General features: G+C 46.2%; 1 protein-coding gene and 1 long non-coding RNA gene across 7 annotated transcripts in view; one reads left to right on the top strand and one right to left on the bottom strand.

Annotated features, from left to right (window-relative positions):
• The window catches only part of TTC7A (tetratricopeptide repeat domain 7A), a 204,013-nt gene that overhangs the window by 163,609 nt on the left and 28,556 nt on the right, over nt 1–11,848 (top strand). For 5 of the 6 annotated variants that reach the window (XM_064414482.1, XM_064414477.1, XM_064414480.1 and 2 more), the window contains one exon: nt 6,890–8,587. The exons of the other annotated variant lie outside the window; for it this stretch is intronic. In XM_064414482.1, the coding sequence (XP_064270552.1) occupies nt 6,890–7,111 (222 nt within the window). In that variant the 3' untranslated portion in view covers nt 7,112–8,587. Of the gene's footprint in view, nt 1–6,889; nt 8,588–11,848 lie in introns of those variants that run through there. 6 annotated transcript variants of the gene reach the window in all.
• Nucleotides 9,683–11,455, bottom strand: LOC135297195 (uncharacterized). The gene is made up of 2 exons (XR_010359240.1): nt 10,607–11,455; nt 9,683–10,027 (listed from the first exon to the last, which is right to left on the bottom strand). It is a non-coding gene; the product is annotated as an uncharacterized LOC135297195 (long non-coding RNA).

Genomic DNA, 11,848 nt, shown 5'->3' on the forward strand with positions numbered 1-11,848 from the left:
AATTGTTATTTGTGATTAGTTTGGGACCTTATTTTGGTGCATATTTTCACAGACGACACCATGATCTGAGTCGTAGTTGAATCACCTGTGTTCTCTATAGCAACATTACTGTGACGACTGCTAAGATCAGGGCTGGGAGAAATCTTTCCTTCCCTAGGAAAAGAGACTGTGAAACAAATACTGGATTTAGTTACTCTCAGATACGTGGCTGAGGCATCCTGTTAGGTTTCCTTGCTTCCTGCTTCATCTCCATGTAGGTCTCAGCAAAGGAAGAACTGTCTAGAGAATATTCAGCATGCAGCAGATGATTCTGCTTTGCATGAAGCTTAAGTGACGACAATCCAACAAGGCAGAAAAACTCTTCATTCTCCCTAGGCTTGTATGAGCCTCCCTGTGAAGAGATCAGAGCCTCCTGGTTTGAAATGCTGCCTTAGGGTTTGCTTTTTATGTCAATAAATGTTTTATCACATTTAAGCTTCAAACACAGTAGAAACATCCCTGCTAACATTTGATGAACTCAATAGAGACAGCAAGCCTGGGCAGAGGGCAGTGTGAAGCATGGCTCAGTGCTTCCCTTCTGTGGGGCAGGGGGTGCCTTGGCCTCACAAGGGGCCTGGGCCAGATGCAGCCTTTGCAATTGCTCACTGCCTTGGAAAACACAGTGGCAAACTAAGGGGGGGATGTCCCTCTCTTCAGGACTTCACCACTTTTGGTCTTTTCTTTCTTCTGCTTTTTCTTCTCTCCCTGCAAGCTCTCCCTGTGATTGATGATATCCATGTGCCCAGCTCTCTGGTGGGCTTTAGTCGTCACTGTTTTCACACTCAGGTAGTGTGTCTCTCCTGATACGTCCTTGCAGTCTCATTTCTTCCCTTCCCTCACACTCCTCTGTGGCACATGAAGAGGCTTCAGTGAAGTTTAAACAGCAAAGGCTGGGCTGCCTTTTGGTGCCTGCAGTACTGGAGCTGAAGTCTCCAGGCTGAGCCTACTGAGTTAAAACCCACAGGCAGTGCACAAGTGCTACAAATCATGATGCAGTCTTGGGTTTTTTGCTTTTCTGCGCACTTGCCAGTTCCCCCCACCAGTGCTGTTCCTTCCTTTCTCCTTTCCACATTCTGTGTTTTGCAGTGGCCCTGCCTGCCTTCCCTCTCCTCCCTTCTCCTTCCCCTCCTCTGCTTTACCAAATGCAGCACTTCAGCGTCACTGACTGACAGGGGATGCAGCAGCTTGAGCAGAGGAGATGGAGGGGGGGAAGGAAGAGGAGGAAAAGCTGCTCTCAACAAAGGAGGCAGCAGAAACACTGAAAGACAAGCTTTCTCCCAGAAGTGAATCCCAGTCATCCTTTGTTAGGGCAACAAATTAAGATGTGGTCTCTAACTCAGTTCAGTGAGAGGACCCTGATTGCTCCCTGTACTCCTACAGTGTCTTTTCAGAAAACAGAGCTCAAATGTATGGCTCAGGTTCACCATAACCTGGACTGAATCAGCAAAATGGGTGATCAGCTATCCCCACGCTGCTACTGTGTGACTAAGTGACAGCACAACAAAAACTGACTTCACTGCTCACAGCTAAAAAAAAAAATCCTGGCTCTTCAGAGATGTAAAGGTTGTGAATGTAGAGGGAAAGAATCACAGAGCAATATGTCTTTCTTTATTCTAGGAGACCTAGGATTTCCAGGGTTAATCTTCGCCATTTTCTAAAAGGACACTGATATTTCATGGTTAAAGCAACAGATTTTGCTTACAACTTATTCTGATTGCTAAATAATTACAGAAGAGTGTGTTGCCCTGTAGCAGTGCGGATTTTTCTGTTACATGAGACTGTTATCACCAAATGCCAAATGCATCTTGAAAGGCTTTTTGTAGGGTTCTGCTGAATAAGCACACTTCTGAACGATCACTTTTCTGCAGCATGCCCTGCTTTTGCCAGCTGCTGATTACCCTCCTCCTAACCACGAGTGACATGTCCACATTACAGATTGGAGTAAACAGTAAGGATACTGCATTTACCTTGAAATTAATTAAATAATGCACTTAAGGAAACCCAGCAGCAAAGTCTGATTAATTCTGGACACTTCTTGGGGTATTCAGACAATAATAGGCAGAAATGCTGTGCTAAATAGAGACAAGCATCAGAGACAACCTTGCTTTGGAATTAGAGTCTTATGCAAAGAGACAGTGAGAATTTGCATTTAATGTGATTATTAAAATGCATTTGTAAAGGAGAGGGTCTAGTCCACCTAGGAATGGTGGACCTTGCAAAATGCAACAAAAAGCAACCTTCCAGAAATGAAATGAAGTGTTTTTCTGGACATCTCTTTCCAATACAAGCCCTAAAGGAAAGAACAAGCTAATCCATGCCACCTATTTGGAAGGAGACAAGTCCCTGCAGCTCATCAGGTGTTTGATCTAAACATTTGCAAAGGAAGTTTTGATTTTCATTACTAAAAATAAACTCCAGCTTGTACGTGAGGATTATTTTGCAGTCTTCCATAATGTCTTTCCTGCACTATTTTCTGGGAACTTTAAGAGCTAACATTTAAAGAGGTTTTGTCAAACTCTTAAGGGAAAAAAGACACGGGTAGAAATTTCATGACCTTCCAAAAGTGAGACATCAAGTGTGGCTTATGTTCGCTTTCTTTATTAGTGAAAATTGAAAATAAGTCACTTTTTTTCTCATCTAACTTAAATTGAAATATGGCTCTTCTATTCTAAAACAAAAATAGCCTCGCTCAAGTATCAGTTACTAAGTATCACATCACTGAAGGCAAGGGAGTCCAGTCCAGTGTCACCATAGAAGTGGTTTAGGTTTTGTTTGTTTTGCATGCAGACGAGGTCAAAAATACTTTTGAAAACGCTTCCCATAGGCACCCTCTGTTCCCTGAAATTAAAAACCATCAATTCAGGAGTCCAGCTGTCAACATAAGGCACACTAAATCAGCAGACCAGATTCGCTGTCCCCTCAGCCTTCGTACCCTGCTGGACTGTCCGGCCTCGCTGTGCCGAGCCCTTCACCTCAGCTGAGCCTCTGCAGAGCTCTCAGCTCTTCTTTCACCGTCTGGCTTGTGCTCTGCCCTCTGCACTCTGCCTCTGCTTGCAAGAGCCAAGGTACCTCTTCGGACCTCAACAAGAAATCAAATTCATTTGTGGAGGGTACCCTCAGACCTTCTCGAGTGAGTGAGTGAGTGAGTGAGTGAGGGAGTGAGTGAGTGAGTGAATTCACAGCCCAGCACTGTGCAGGGGTTGGTGCAGGCAGGACATGAAATGCCTGTGTGTGGCTGACAAGGGGCTGGGCTGCCCACAGCAGTTTGAAGGAAAAATGATTCCCACTCACCTTTTGAGTTGGTTTGGGATTTTTTTACTATTTATAATACGCTTGAGTTTTAAAAATAAGCCTGTCCTCATTGCTCCTTAGAGTCTGACTCAGTACCAACACCACTGACAGAGAGGGCCATACTTAGAGGTACTTGTCAGCTGTGGGAGGAAAATCACTGGGCAAAACAAGAAGTGCCAGTGCTAGCCAGGAGGTGGCAGAGGAGTCAGGCTACCTTGTACACCAGTTTCTGCATTGTTTTGGCAAAAAGACAAATAGAAACTGAGGAAATACAACAAAACCTAGTCCCACCCTCCATCTTCAGGAATAAGAGGATGAAACCCTTAATCACATTCCTGCTTGTATTTATACTAATTGCTCCTCTTCCTGAGATCTGACTTTATGAAATTATGCATGCACACCAAGCAGATGAGTTTCCATAGAAACTCAGGAGCTGAACTTTCATTAGAAAAATCATTTAAAAAAAAATCTTCCAGATAAAAATGCAAATTGCCTGTCAGTGGGTGGCTTTCTGAATTTAGATATAATTTTTTTCTTTTGCACTGTAGGCAGATTCCAGCTGGACCTACATAGCAACAACATGCAGGCATTGTTTATAGCAAGCCAGACTCCATGGGGAAATGAGAAATTCAGTAGCAAGGAGAAGCTCTCAAGTGCAAATACCTCAGAGAAACAAAAACTCAAGTGCTCAGTGCTGCATCTTCCTGAGGCTTTGAGGTTTGCTCAGCCTCCAGCTCTCAAAATGCTTGTGGTTTGCAAGGAGCAGTGTGGGGAGGAGGGGAGAGAGGAAATGCAAAACCAGAAACTCTCCTGCACACAGAATTAACGATGTTCAACCTGTCCTTTAAACATCAGCAGCATATTTGTGCCGCTTCAGTTAAGCCTTGCTAAAAGGCTGACACCATCTGTCACAGCTCACTCTGGGCAAAGGACTAGGTCTGTGCAGGGCTGGGGAGTGTTGGCAGACCTGGGCTGGCCAAACCCCAGGCTCCACTTGGGCTGAGGCCTGGAGCCCAGGGTCATGTGCCCACACTGCCTGGAAATCCAGGCATGCGTGCAGGAAGAGGGCATGGGGCTGTTCTTCATCACAAGGGGGAAGCAGGATGGTGGCATGCCTGGGAAGAGCCATGGGCCTGGGCAGCATTTGGCTCCAGCAGTTGTGCATGCAAGCAAGGAGAAGGTGAAAATCTCAAAGTCCTTTAACAAATGTTTCTTCCAAAAGCATAGCAGTTTTTCACATGTGCGGTATATTGCAGCATCAACAGGAGGCCTTCCCCTGGCTGAAAGCCCTGAATACCAAAGAGGGAAGTTCTAGGTGAGCTGCGCTTCCTGGTGGGCATCCGGCCCTGGTGGGCACAGCAGCTGGGTGTGCAGAGCTCAGTGCTCCTCCTGGGCCCCCAGCACAGGCACAGCAAACGCTGGGCTGCCACGGCAGGGAAGCCACACCAGGCTGTGCTTCTTGACCAGCAAGGGCACGCAAGGGAGCTGTGCTGCACGAGCAGTTTACGATGAGGTGGATTTCACTGCAGCATTGTTGAGAGGCGCGAGATGTCAGCCGGGCAGGGAATTCCCCTCCTCGTTGGAGAGGGATGACAGGCAGCAGCTGCTCGGGCTCGCTGGCCCCTGTGCCTCCAGGGCCAGCAGCCCTCTGAGAGCACTGAGAGGCTGGATGCTGCTTAGTGTCAGGGTGAGGACAGCGCTGGCTCCCCCGCCACCAGAGAGCACAATCGGCTCTGCTTGGTCAGCACAACAGGAAGAGATCTTAGCAAGAGTGGGTTTGTGGTCGAGGACAAACTTGAGCTGAGATAGCTCCTGTCTATTCTTGGCTCAGCAGCAGATTTGCTATGGCCACACTTCTTGCCCTTTCTATGCCTCATTATCCCTGTCAAGCGGGTGACTCAAATTATAATTGCACAAATTCCTTCCAGTCTGCCATTACGTGCCTGCAGTCATCTCCAGGCAGCTACCTCCAGGGGAACCAGCCTCTCCCACCAGGGAACCTCTGTGCCACCCATGCCTGCTCACAAGGGGATTGTAAGATTGCACCCTCTTGCCTTGTCATTTTCCTGCATAGAGAGGAACCTAAAGGAAAAACACCCCCACTCCATCTCTAAATGATCAGATTTGATACTGGGTTGATTATTCAGGTCAAGGTTATGGGCAAGAAGGAGGCAGTGAAGTTTTTCATAGCACTGCCAATATTTGATTAAATAGCTGTTTCTTAATATTTCTCTCAGGCAAATTAATGTGTTTCTGCAGGTATTAGTACTATCACTGGCCTTAAGGATGCTGATGCACACTGTATTTAATGGTACTTTTGTAAAGGCAAACTAAACAAACCAGAGGAAAAATCATCTCTATTTCTAAAAGCATTGCCATTCTTTCATCAGAAATTTACTTGGGTTCTAATTGTGAGAGATTTCAGGTGTCTTACACCTTTTCATATGCACTAAAGACAATTAGATTAAAAATTAAGGTAATGCTTTTCCTTATATATATGCATCCACCTACTACGTTGTCCCAGGAGAAGCATGAAGTCAGGCAGTCATCTCACTTGCCAGCATTTCCATGGGTGAATGTGGGCAGAGGCCATGTGGAGCTTGGCAGGTGACATGACAGTGCTGGCTGCTTCTTCCAGAGGCCACACCTGGATGAAGCTGGTGGAAGGTTCATCCTGGTGTGTGCACCTTCAGCAGGAAGCAGAGAACTGTCACGGATGTGTTGTGGCCTGCAAAGCCCGTGTGACCATCTGGGCTCAGTGTGGTTGACTACTGTGTAATTAGCAGGGAGCCTGGCTCATTAGGTGCTTTGTGGGTTCAGACACATCCATGAAAGCCCTATAGGAAAACATGTTCTTCCTAACACTTCTTTCATCCTCCCCCTCCCATTCCTTCCAGATGGTTACACCCACTTGTGTCTTTTCTTACCCTAAGGACAGCTTTTTAAACAAGGTTCCTCCATCCTTCTCCTCCCCCACGCTGCATTAGGATCTACATTGAAGTGCAGGAGGACAGAGCTGTTACATCCCATGCTGTTGCATACAGCCTGCCCATAGAAGGCTCGGAGGAGACCACATCCCTCTGCCCCCTGCTTGTTGAGAAGAAAAATCTCAGTGTGGTCAGGATGTAGGGATGAGAGACTTTACTTCAGCCTCAGCTGGGAGTTGCAGATGTGCAGGAATGAATTCAGATACTGGCTGTAGTCAAACCTGTGTATATTTTCTGGGCAGGGAGAGAGGGATGGTTAAAGGGCCTGTAACCCTTCTTCTGTATAGCACCAGTAAATGCTCTCCCAGTAACACATAGCAGGAGCACTTGCAGAGCTGAATCTGAATCTGCTTTTTAAAAAATTATTTTCGCAATTACTTTTTAAAGTGGACATCACTACCAAAAATCACAACTTAACAACTGATCACTTTCATTCTTCAGAAACAGGTGGAGATGCCCCCTCCATAGGACTCCTCTGCCTGCACTCATAGGGCAGCTTGGTGGGAGCTTGGGGTGCTCTAGTTCTTCCTCTCTTCAGCGCTGTTAACTGCTCCTCACTTGTTTGTTGGCAGGGCCTGGTGCTGAACAGACTTGGGCGGAGGGAACTGGCCCAGAAAGTCCTCAGAGATGCCATCCGGATCCAGACCACCAGCCACATTGCCTGGAACAGCCTTGGAGAGGTCTTACAAGCTCAGGGGAAAAACGAAGCAGCCATCGAATGTTTCCTTACTGCCCTGGACCTTGAATCCAGCAGTCCTGTCATTCCATTCACCATCATACCCAGGGAGCTCTGAGGCTTCTCCCTGCAGCTAAGCACTTTCATTGCCTGGACAGACACCAAAACCAAGCAGATAAACAAAGAAGCCCAACAGAAAAGTGCCATTGTAACCTGGAACTGGGCTATGTAATTCCAGGATGGGGCTCAGGTCTACAGGCTTAGCTTAGACAAGCCAAACTGAAGAAGAATTTGCAACAGGCAGGAACAGAGAATGCCTTTTTCTTCACAGGTGCCTGGCTAACCTCCTGTTCAAGTTAATAGCAAGGCTTATTTCAAAGTGCTGGTTCAAGGTGACTGTAGAAAGATCATGCTAGGGTACATCTGTTCAAAGCACTTGCACCTTTCAGTGTTCATTGAAAATAAAACCCCCAAGCCCTGAATTAAAGCCCAGAAATGCTCTAAATAGGAGTAAATTCACCAACTAACTTGAGCAAGTTGTGTTTAAGTATGTGGCTGTCTCCCCACAAATCTCACAGGACAAGAATGACAATTGCACCAAATAGACATAAAATATATGCTGTTTACAAAATTATTTAATCTATTTTGATAACCCTTTTTCCTGCCTTGCTTTTCTATGCTGTATATGCTCACTATATTTAGTGTAGCACTTGCCTAGACCAATTTAAAATTAAATTTTAGTTTTAAATTAAAAATACTTTTTTAAAAATAAAGCTGCTATTGCAGTATAATTAACAAAAGCAGTAAGACCAAAGACCAAATCAGTTCACACTTGAACTGTTAGTAAAAACACATAAATATCTCCACTTACATATTTATTAAAAGGCCTTACATGAAGTAACTAATTATAAGCTCTGAGCTTCATTCTTATTAATCACCTATTGCATCAGTTTAGTGAGGAATATAGTGTTTACCAGTATATAGTTACTGAACTCTGTGCTCTACTGCATTACCATTCCTGGCACAAAACATTTTCATCTCCATCTTTTGATGGTGCAAAAGAAGGCAGTGGTCTTTTAAGGGAAAGTGTGCTGAAGGCAATATGGGTATATATGAACTGCTTCTTCCTTAAAACTAAATATTTCAATTGTCCATAGAAATTTCACAGTAGAGGTACGGAGTTGAGCCTTCAGTGGCATCATTTTGCATCTCCTATCAGATGTATTCTGATCCACACGGCCTCCCCATGGCTGGCACAGCCAGGGAGGGGACACAGCCCCTGCTAAGCTGCTCCTTAGCTCTGTGTGGCCTTCCCAGGGCCTTGGCAGTGAGGTGGAGTGATGCAGCAATTTGCTGCACTTTTCTACAAAAAAAAAAAAAAAAAAAAAAAAAAAAAATGGCCTTTGCGCCCATTTTTGTCCAAAGATTTGCGACTATTTCATAAGTAAGTTTGCACTAAAGCACACTTTGTACTATAATTCTGTCCAGTATTGTGATCCACTACTAGTTCACTCTGGAAATAATAATATCCTCAGGCAATAAATAAGATGGGGTTGTTTCTTACAGAGCCTGAGGCTCTGGCAGCAGACTTGAAGTCAGTGTTGTTTACAGTTATTTGGAAATCTGCAGGCTAATGGAGAGCTGGGCCCTTGTGCTGCTCCCGGCCCACACCGTGGGAGAACTCCCGCCCAGCCTTCCCTCAAGATGCCTGCACCGAGGGAAGCACACTGCTCTCAGGTTCCTCACAGCAGCCTGGTGCACTCCAGGCCAATATTTTTAGTTTTCCCCCTTAAATGATACAGATGCAGTAGCCCAGCTTATTTATCTGTTCACTGAGGGATTCCAGATCTGATGTAGGCTAATTTTACTCCAGGTGAAAGCAGCCCAGCTGTGAACGGTGCTCAGCCCATGAGTCCTCTGGCTTTCCAGTGCCACACAGGCACCCAAAAGGACTTTCTTAGGCCAGGGGCAGGTTTCCTAGGAGACGGTGTTCCCATGCTGCATTCCTTGTTTGCAATAGCACCAGCAGCAGAGGAAGGAGTAGGTGTTAAAGTACCAGAATTAAAGGAGTTTCACGAAGACAAAAAGATGCAGCCGAGACATGTTTCGCTGCACAGGATGCTATGAAATCTCACTGCACTGCGGGGGGGAGAGAGGGAAGGGGAGGGGGAGAGATGCTGTTGTTGACATAATATGTAAGTTGTGACACAGGTGTTTTAAGCCCAGTTTCACAGTCAGATGCAATCTGACAATAGACTTAAGCAGAGATATATATATAGAGATAGATATTATATTCTGGTGTTTGCTGTGCTCCACAGTTCCCAGGGTGGGAGCGAGCCCTCTGTGTGAGACACAAAACAAGAGCCCGTGTGGCCGAGCGTCGCTGCTCCGTTGTGCGATGTATATTTGCAAAGCACTGCCATAGCAACTTCTGTGTACTGGGCAGCTATTTGAGTGCAAGCTGCGCATCCACCTCTGCCACCAAGGAGCAGCTTTAAGAGGTCTGTAACGTAGCTGCTCTGTGACCTGGCAGGAGGGTGCCTGTTTCCCAGCAGCAGCTGAAAAGCAAACACTCACAGATCCATTTGCTTCTGCACACGTAGCTTGTAAACAGCCACCAGCCCATCACCTTTGTTGCAATCAGGCAAACAGCATCCTGATGATAATCAGACTTGCCACAGCACTCATCTTCCTGGAAGAGGGGCAAACATTAATGAATACTTTGAGTGCATCAACAAGTCAGATGTTGCCAGGGTGGTCCCATCTTGTGTGTATTAATGAGTGTTGCTGGCATTGGAGTCTCAGTCCTAAGAGCCTCTGCTCCATGTGTGGCAGGGAAGATGTGCCTGAGTAAAGGCCACCATCAGCAGGAATCAGAGGTTTTTGGTACTCTCTACCAGCTCACCACACCGCAGCTCCCACAGGCAAAGTACTTTGCATACATGCTGGACTCAATCCCGAGATTTCCTGCATGCTTCCCAGAGGATGCAAAGTATCTCTTGGCTGGAAGGGTATTGTATTGGCTTGAAATGCTCTGTACAATGCAGGAAAGAGAGTGGTTGTTGCAGACTTACAAGTACTTTGGGGGTAAATCCTCCATCTATATTTGTTAATCATGCTCAGCAAACAGACGTCTTCCCAAACTTACATGCTACCTCTCTCACTCAGCATGGATTTTGTTCACACTAACAGATACAGAAAAGAAAGACAACTGCTTCAGACAAGCCTGTGTATTGTAGTATTTATTCAGATAGCAACGTTGATAAATCTGATAGACTTACTTCCCTGAGCTCAGTAATAGGCGTGGCAGGGAAGCCTGGCATGCTTAATGCTCAGGGTTTGAGATTTAAGAACAGAAGATTTACATCCCATCTCTCATATGATTATTACAGATCATAAGTATTGGAAGTTTGGGGAACAAAAACTTTGGAGAACCAATTCTGCAAGTTTTAGCACTGACTTGAGTCTTAACAGAGTTTTCTCATTCATTAGTTTTGAAAGAGGAAGGTAAAAAGCCCACATCATTGCCTAAAGTATCACGGTCCTCTTGTTCTACCACAAGGTTCTTTTCCATTTTTTGGCAGAGTGCATGCAAAAAGAAAAAAAAAATTACCTTCTATTTTCCTGTTGTGCAGTAAAGGAGTGGTGTGTGCCGTTGCCTTTGACCAACAAGGAGGATTGCACATTGTAACAAAAGTGACTCTGCCTGCAGGATAACAGAAGGAGAAGCCCAGCAGGCCAGGGAACAGCTCCCCTCCCTGCCTTGCCCCGTGTACAGTGTCATTAGCGCCCCTGGAGCAGTTGGTTGTGAGCATTCCCCCAGCTGAGGTCTGCCCACCGTGTGCTCATTCCGTACAGGGAGTACCGCGGAGCCGCAGATCCTGCGCCACGCAAGGACCCCGGCCGTTTCTATTGGAAACACTTCGTGCTGCTGATTAGCACAATGCTTCAGAAGTGCTAATTATCTTTTCTTGGTAATGACTAATAAATCCAAATGGAGAACAGTCCTGGAGGGTGTTTACTTGAAAATTCACTGGCTGGGTACCAAAGCAGGCACAGCACTGGCTGCTGCAGTTTGAATTACAGTTATTTTGTCCAAAAATGTTCCATTTTCAGGGAGACTTGGTAAAGAATGAGTTTGGCTAGTTGGTATTTCTTTTCAATGACAGCAAAGAGGGAAACTATTCTTTTTAGTGAAAAGACATCACTGCCATGATCTTCTTTCAGACAAACCAACAGAGATTTGATAGTTGCAGTTCAGCCTACAAGAGGAAGGCTTCCCAAAGCAACTGTGCTGCAGCAATAATTCCCTCTGACTCAATTGTATTACAGGCATATTTGACAATTATGCAATGGGCATGTGGAGCTGAGACGCCTCTCCCTCCTTATTTGGCTAAGGGGAGCTGCTTTGTGCCCAAAGGGACAGCTGTGGCACCCATCTGGGCGCCTGTCGGCGCTGCCCTGGCGCCTGCCACCTGCAGGGTGGCTGCTGCCACCAGCCCAGCGGGTCTTGTTCTCCAGCACCCGTCACTTGTGCTGGGTCAGTGACCCTCAGACTGCTCCCTAAGCCTGGCTCCGAGGGACGGTTTCCTTGCTGGTGAGCTGTTGTTCAGTGCTGCAGGATATCAGTGCATGATCAGACAGAAGGTTGTTTTCCCAGAAATGGAAAGCTGAATCGTCCATCAGTCAGTGATGCTGGCAGGAGGGGGGTAACCACTGACCCAGCAGTTGCCAAGATGGGTCCTCCAACTCTGCTTCTAATGAACTGGCTTGTGCCTTCAGCTCCAGCAAACCAGGGCAGGCTCCCAAATGACTGGATTCTGAAAGATCCAGCTCGTTTTCCCACAGAAACACA

Source organism: Passer domesticus, chromosome 3 (genome assembly GCF_036417665.1).
Source record: "Passer domesticus isolate bPasDom1 chromosome 3, bPasDom1.hap1, whole genome shotgun sequence".
In the NCBI taxonomy this organism is placed as follows: Eukaryota; Metazoa; Chordata; class Aves; order Passeriformes; family Passeridae; genus Passer; species Passer domesticus.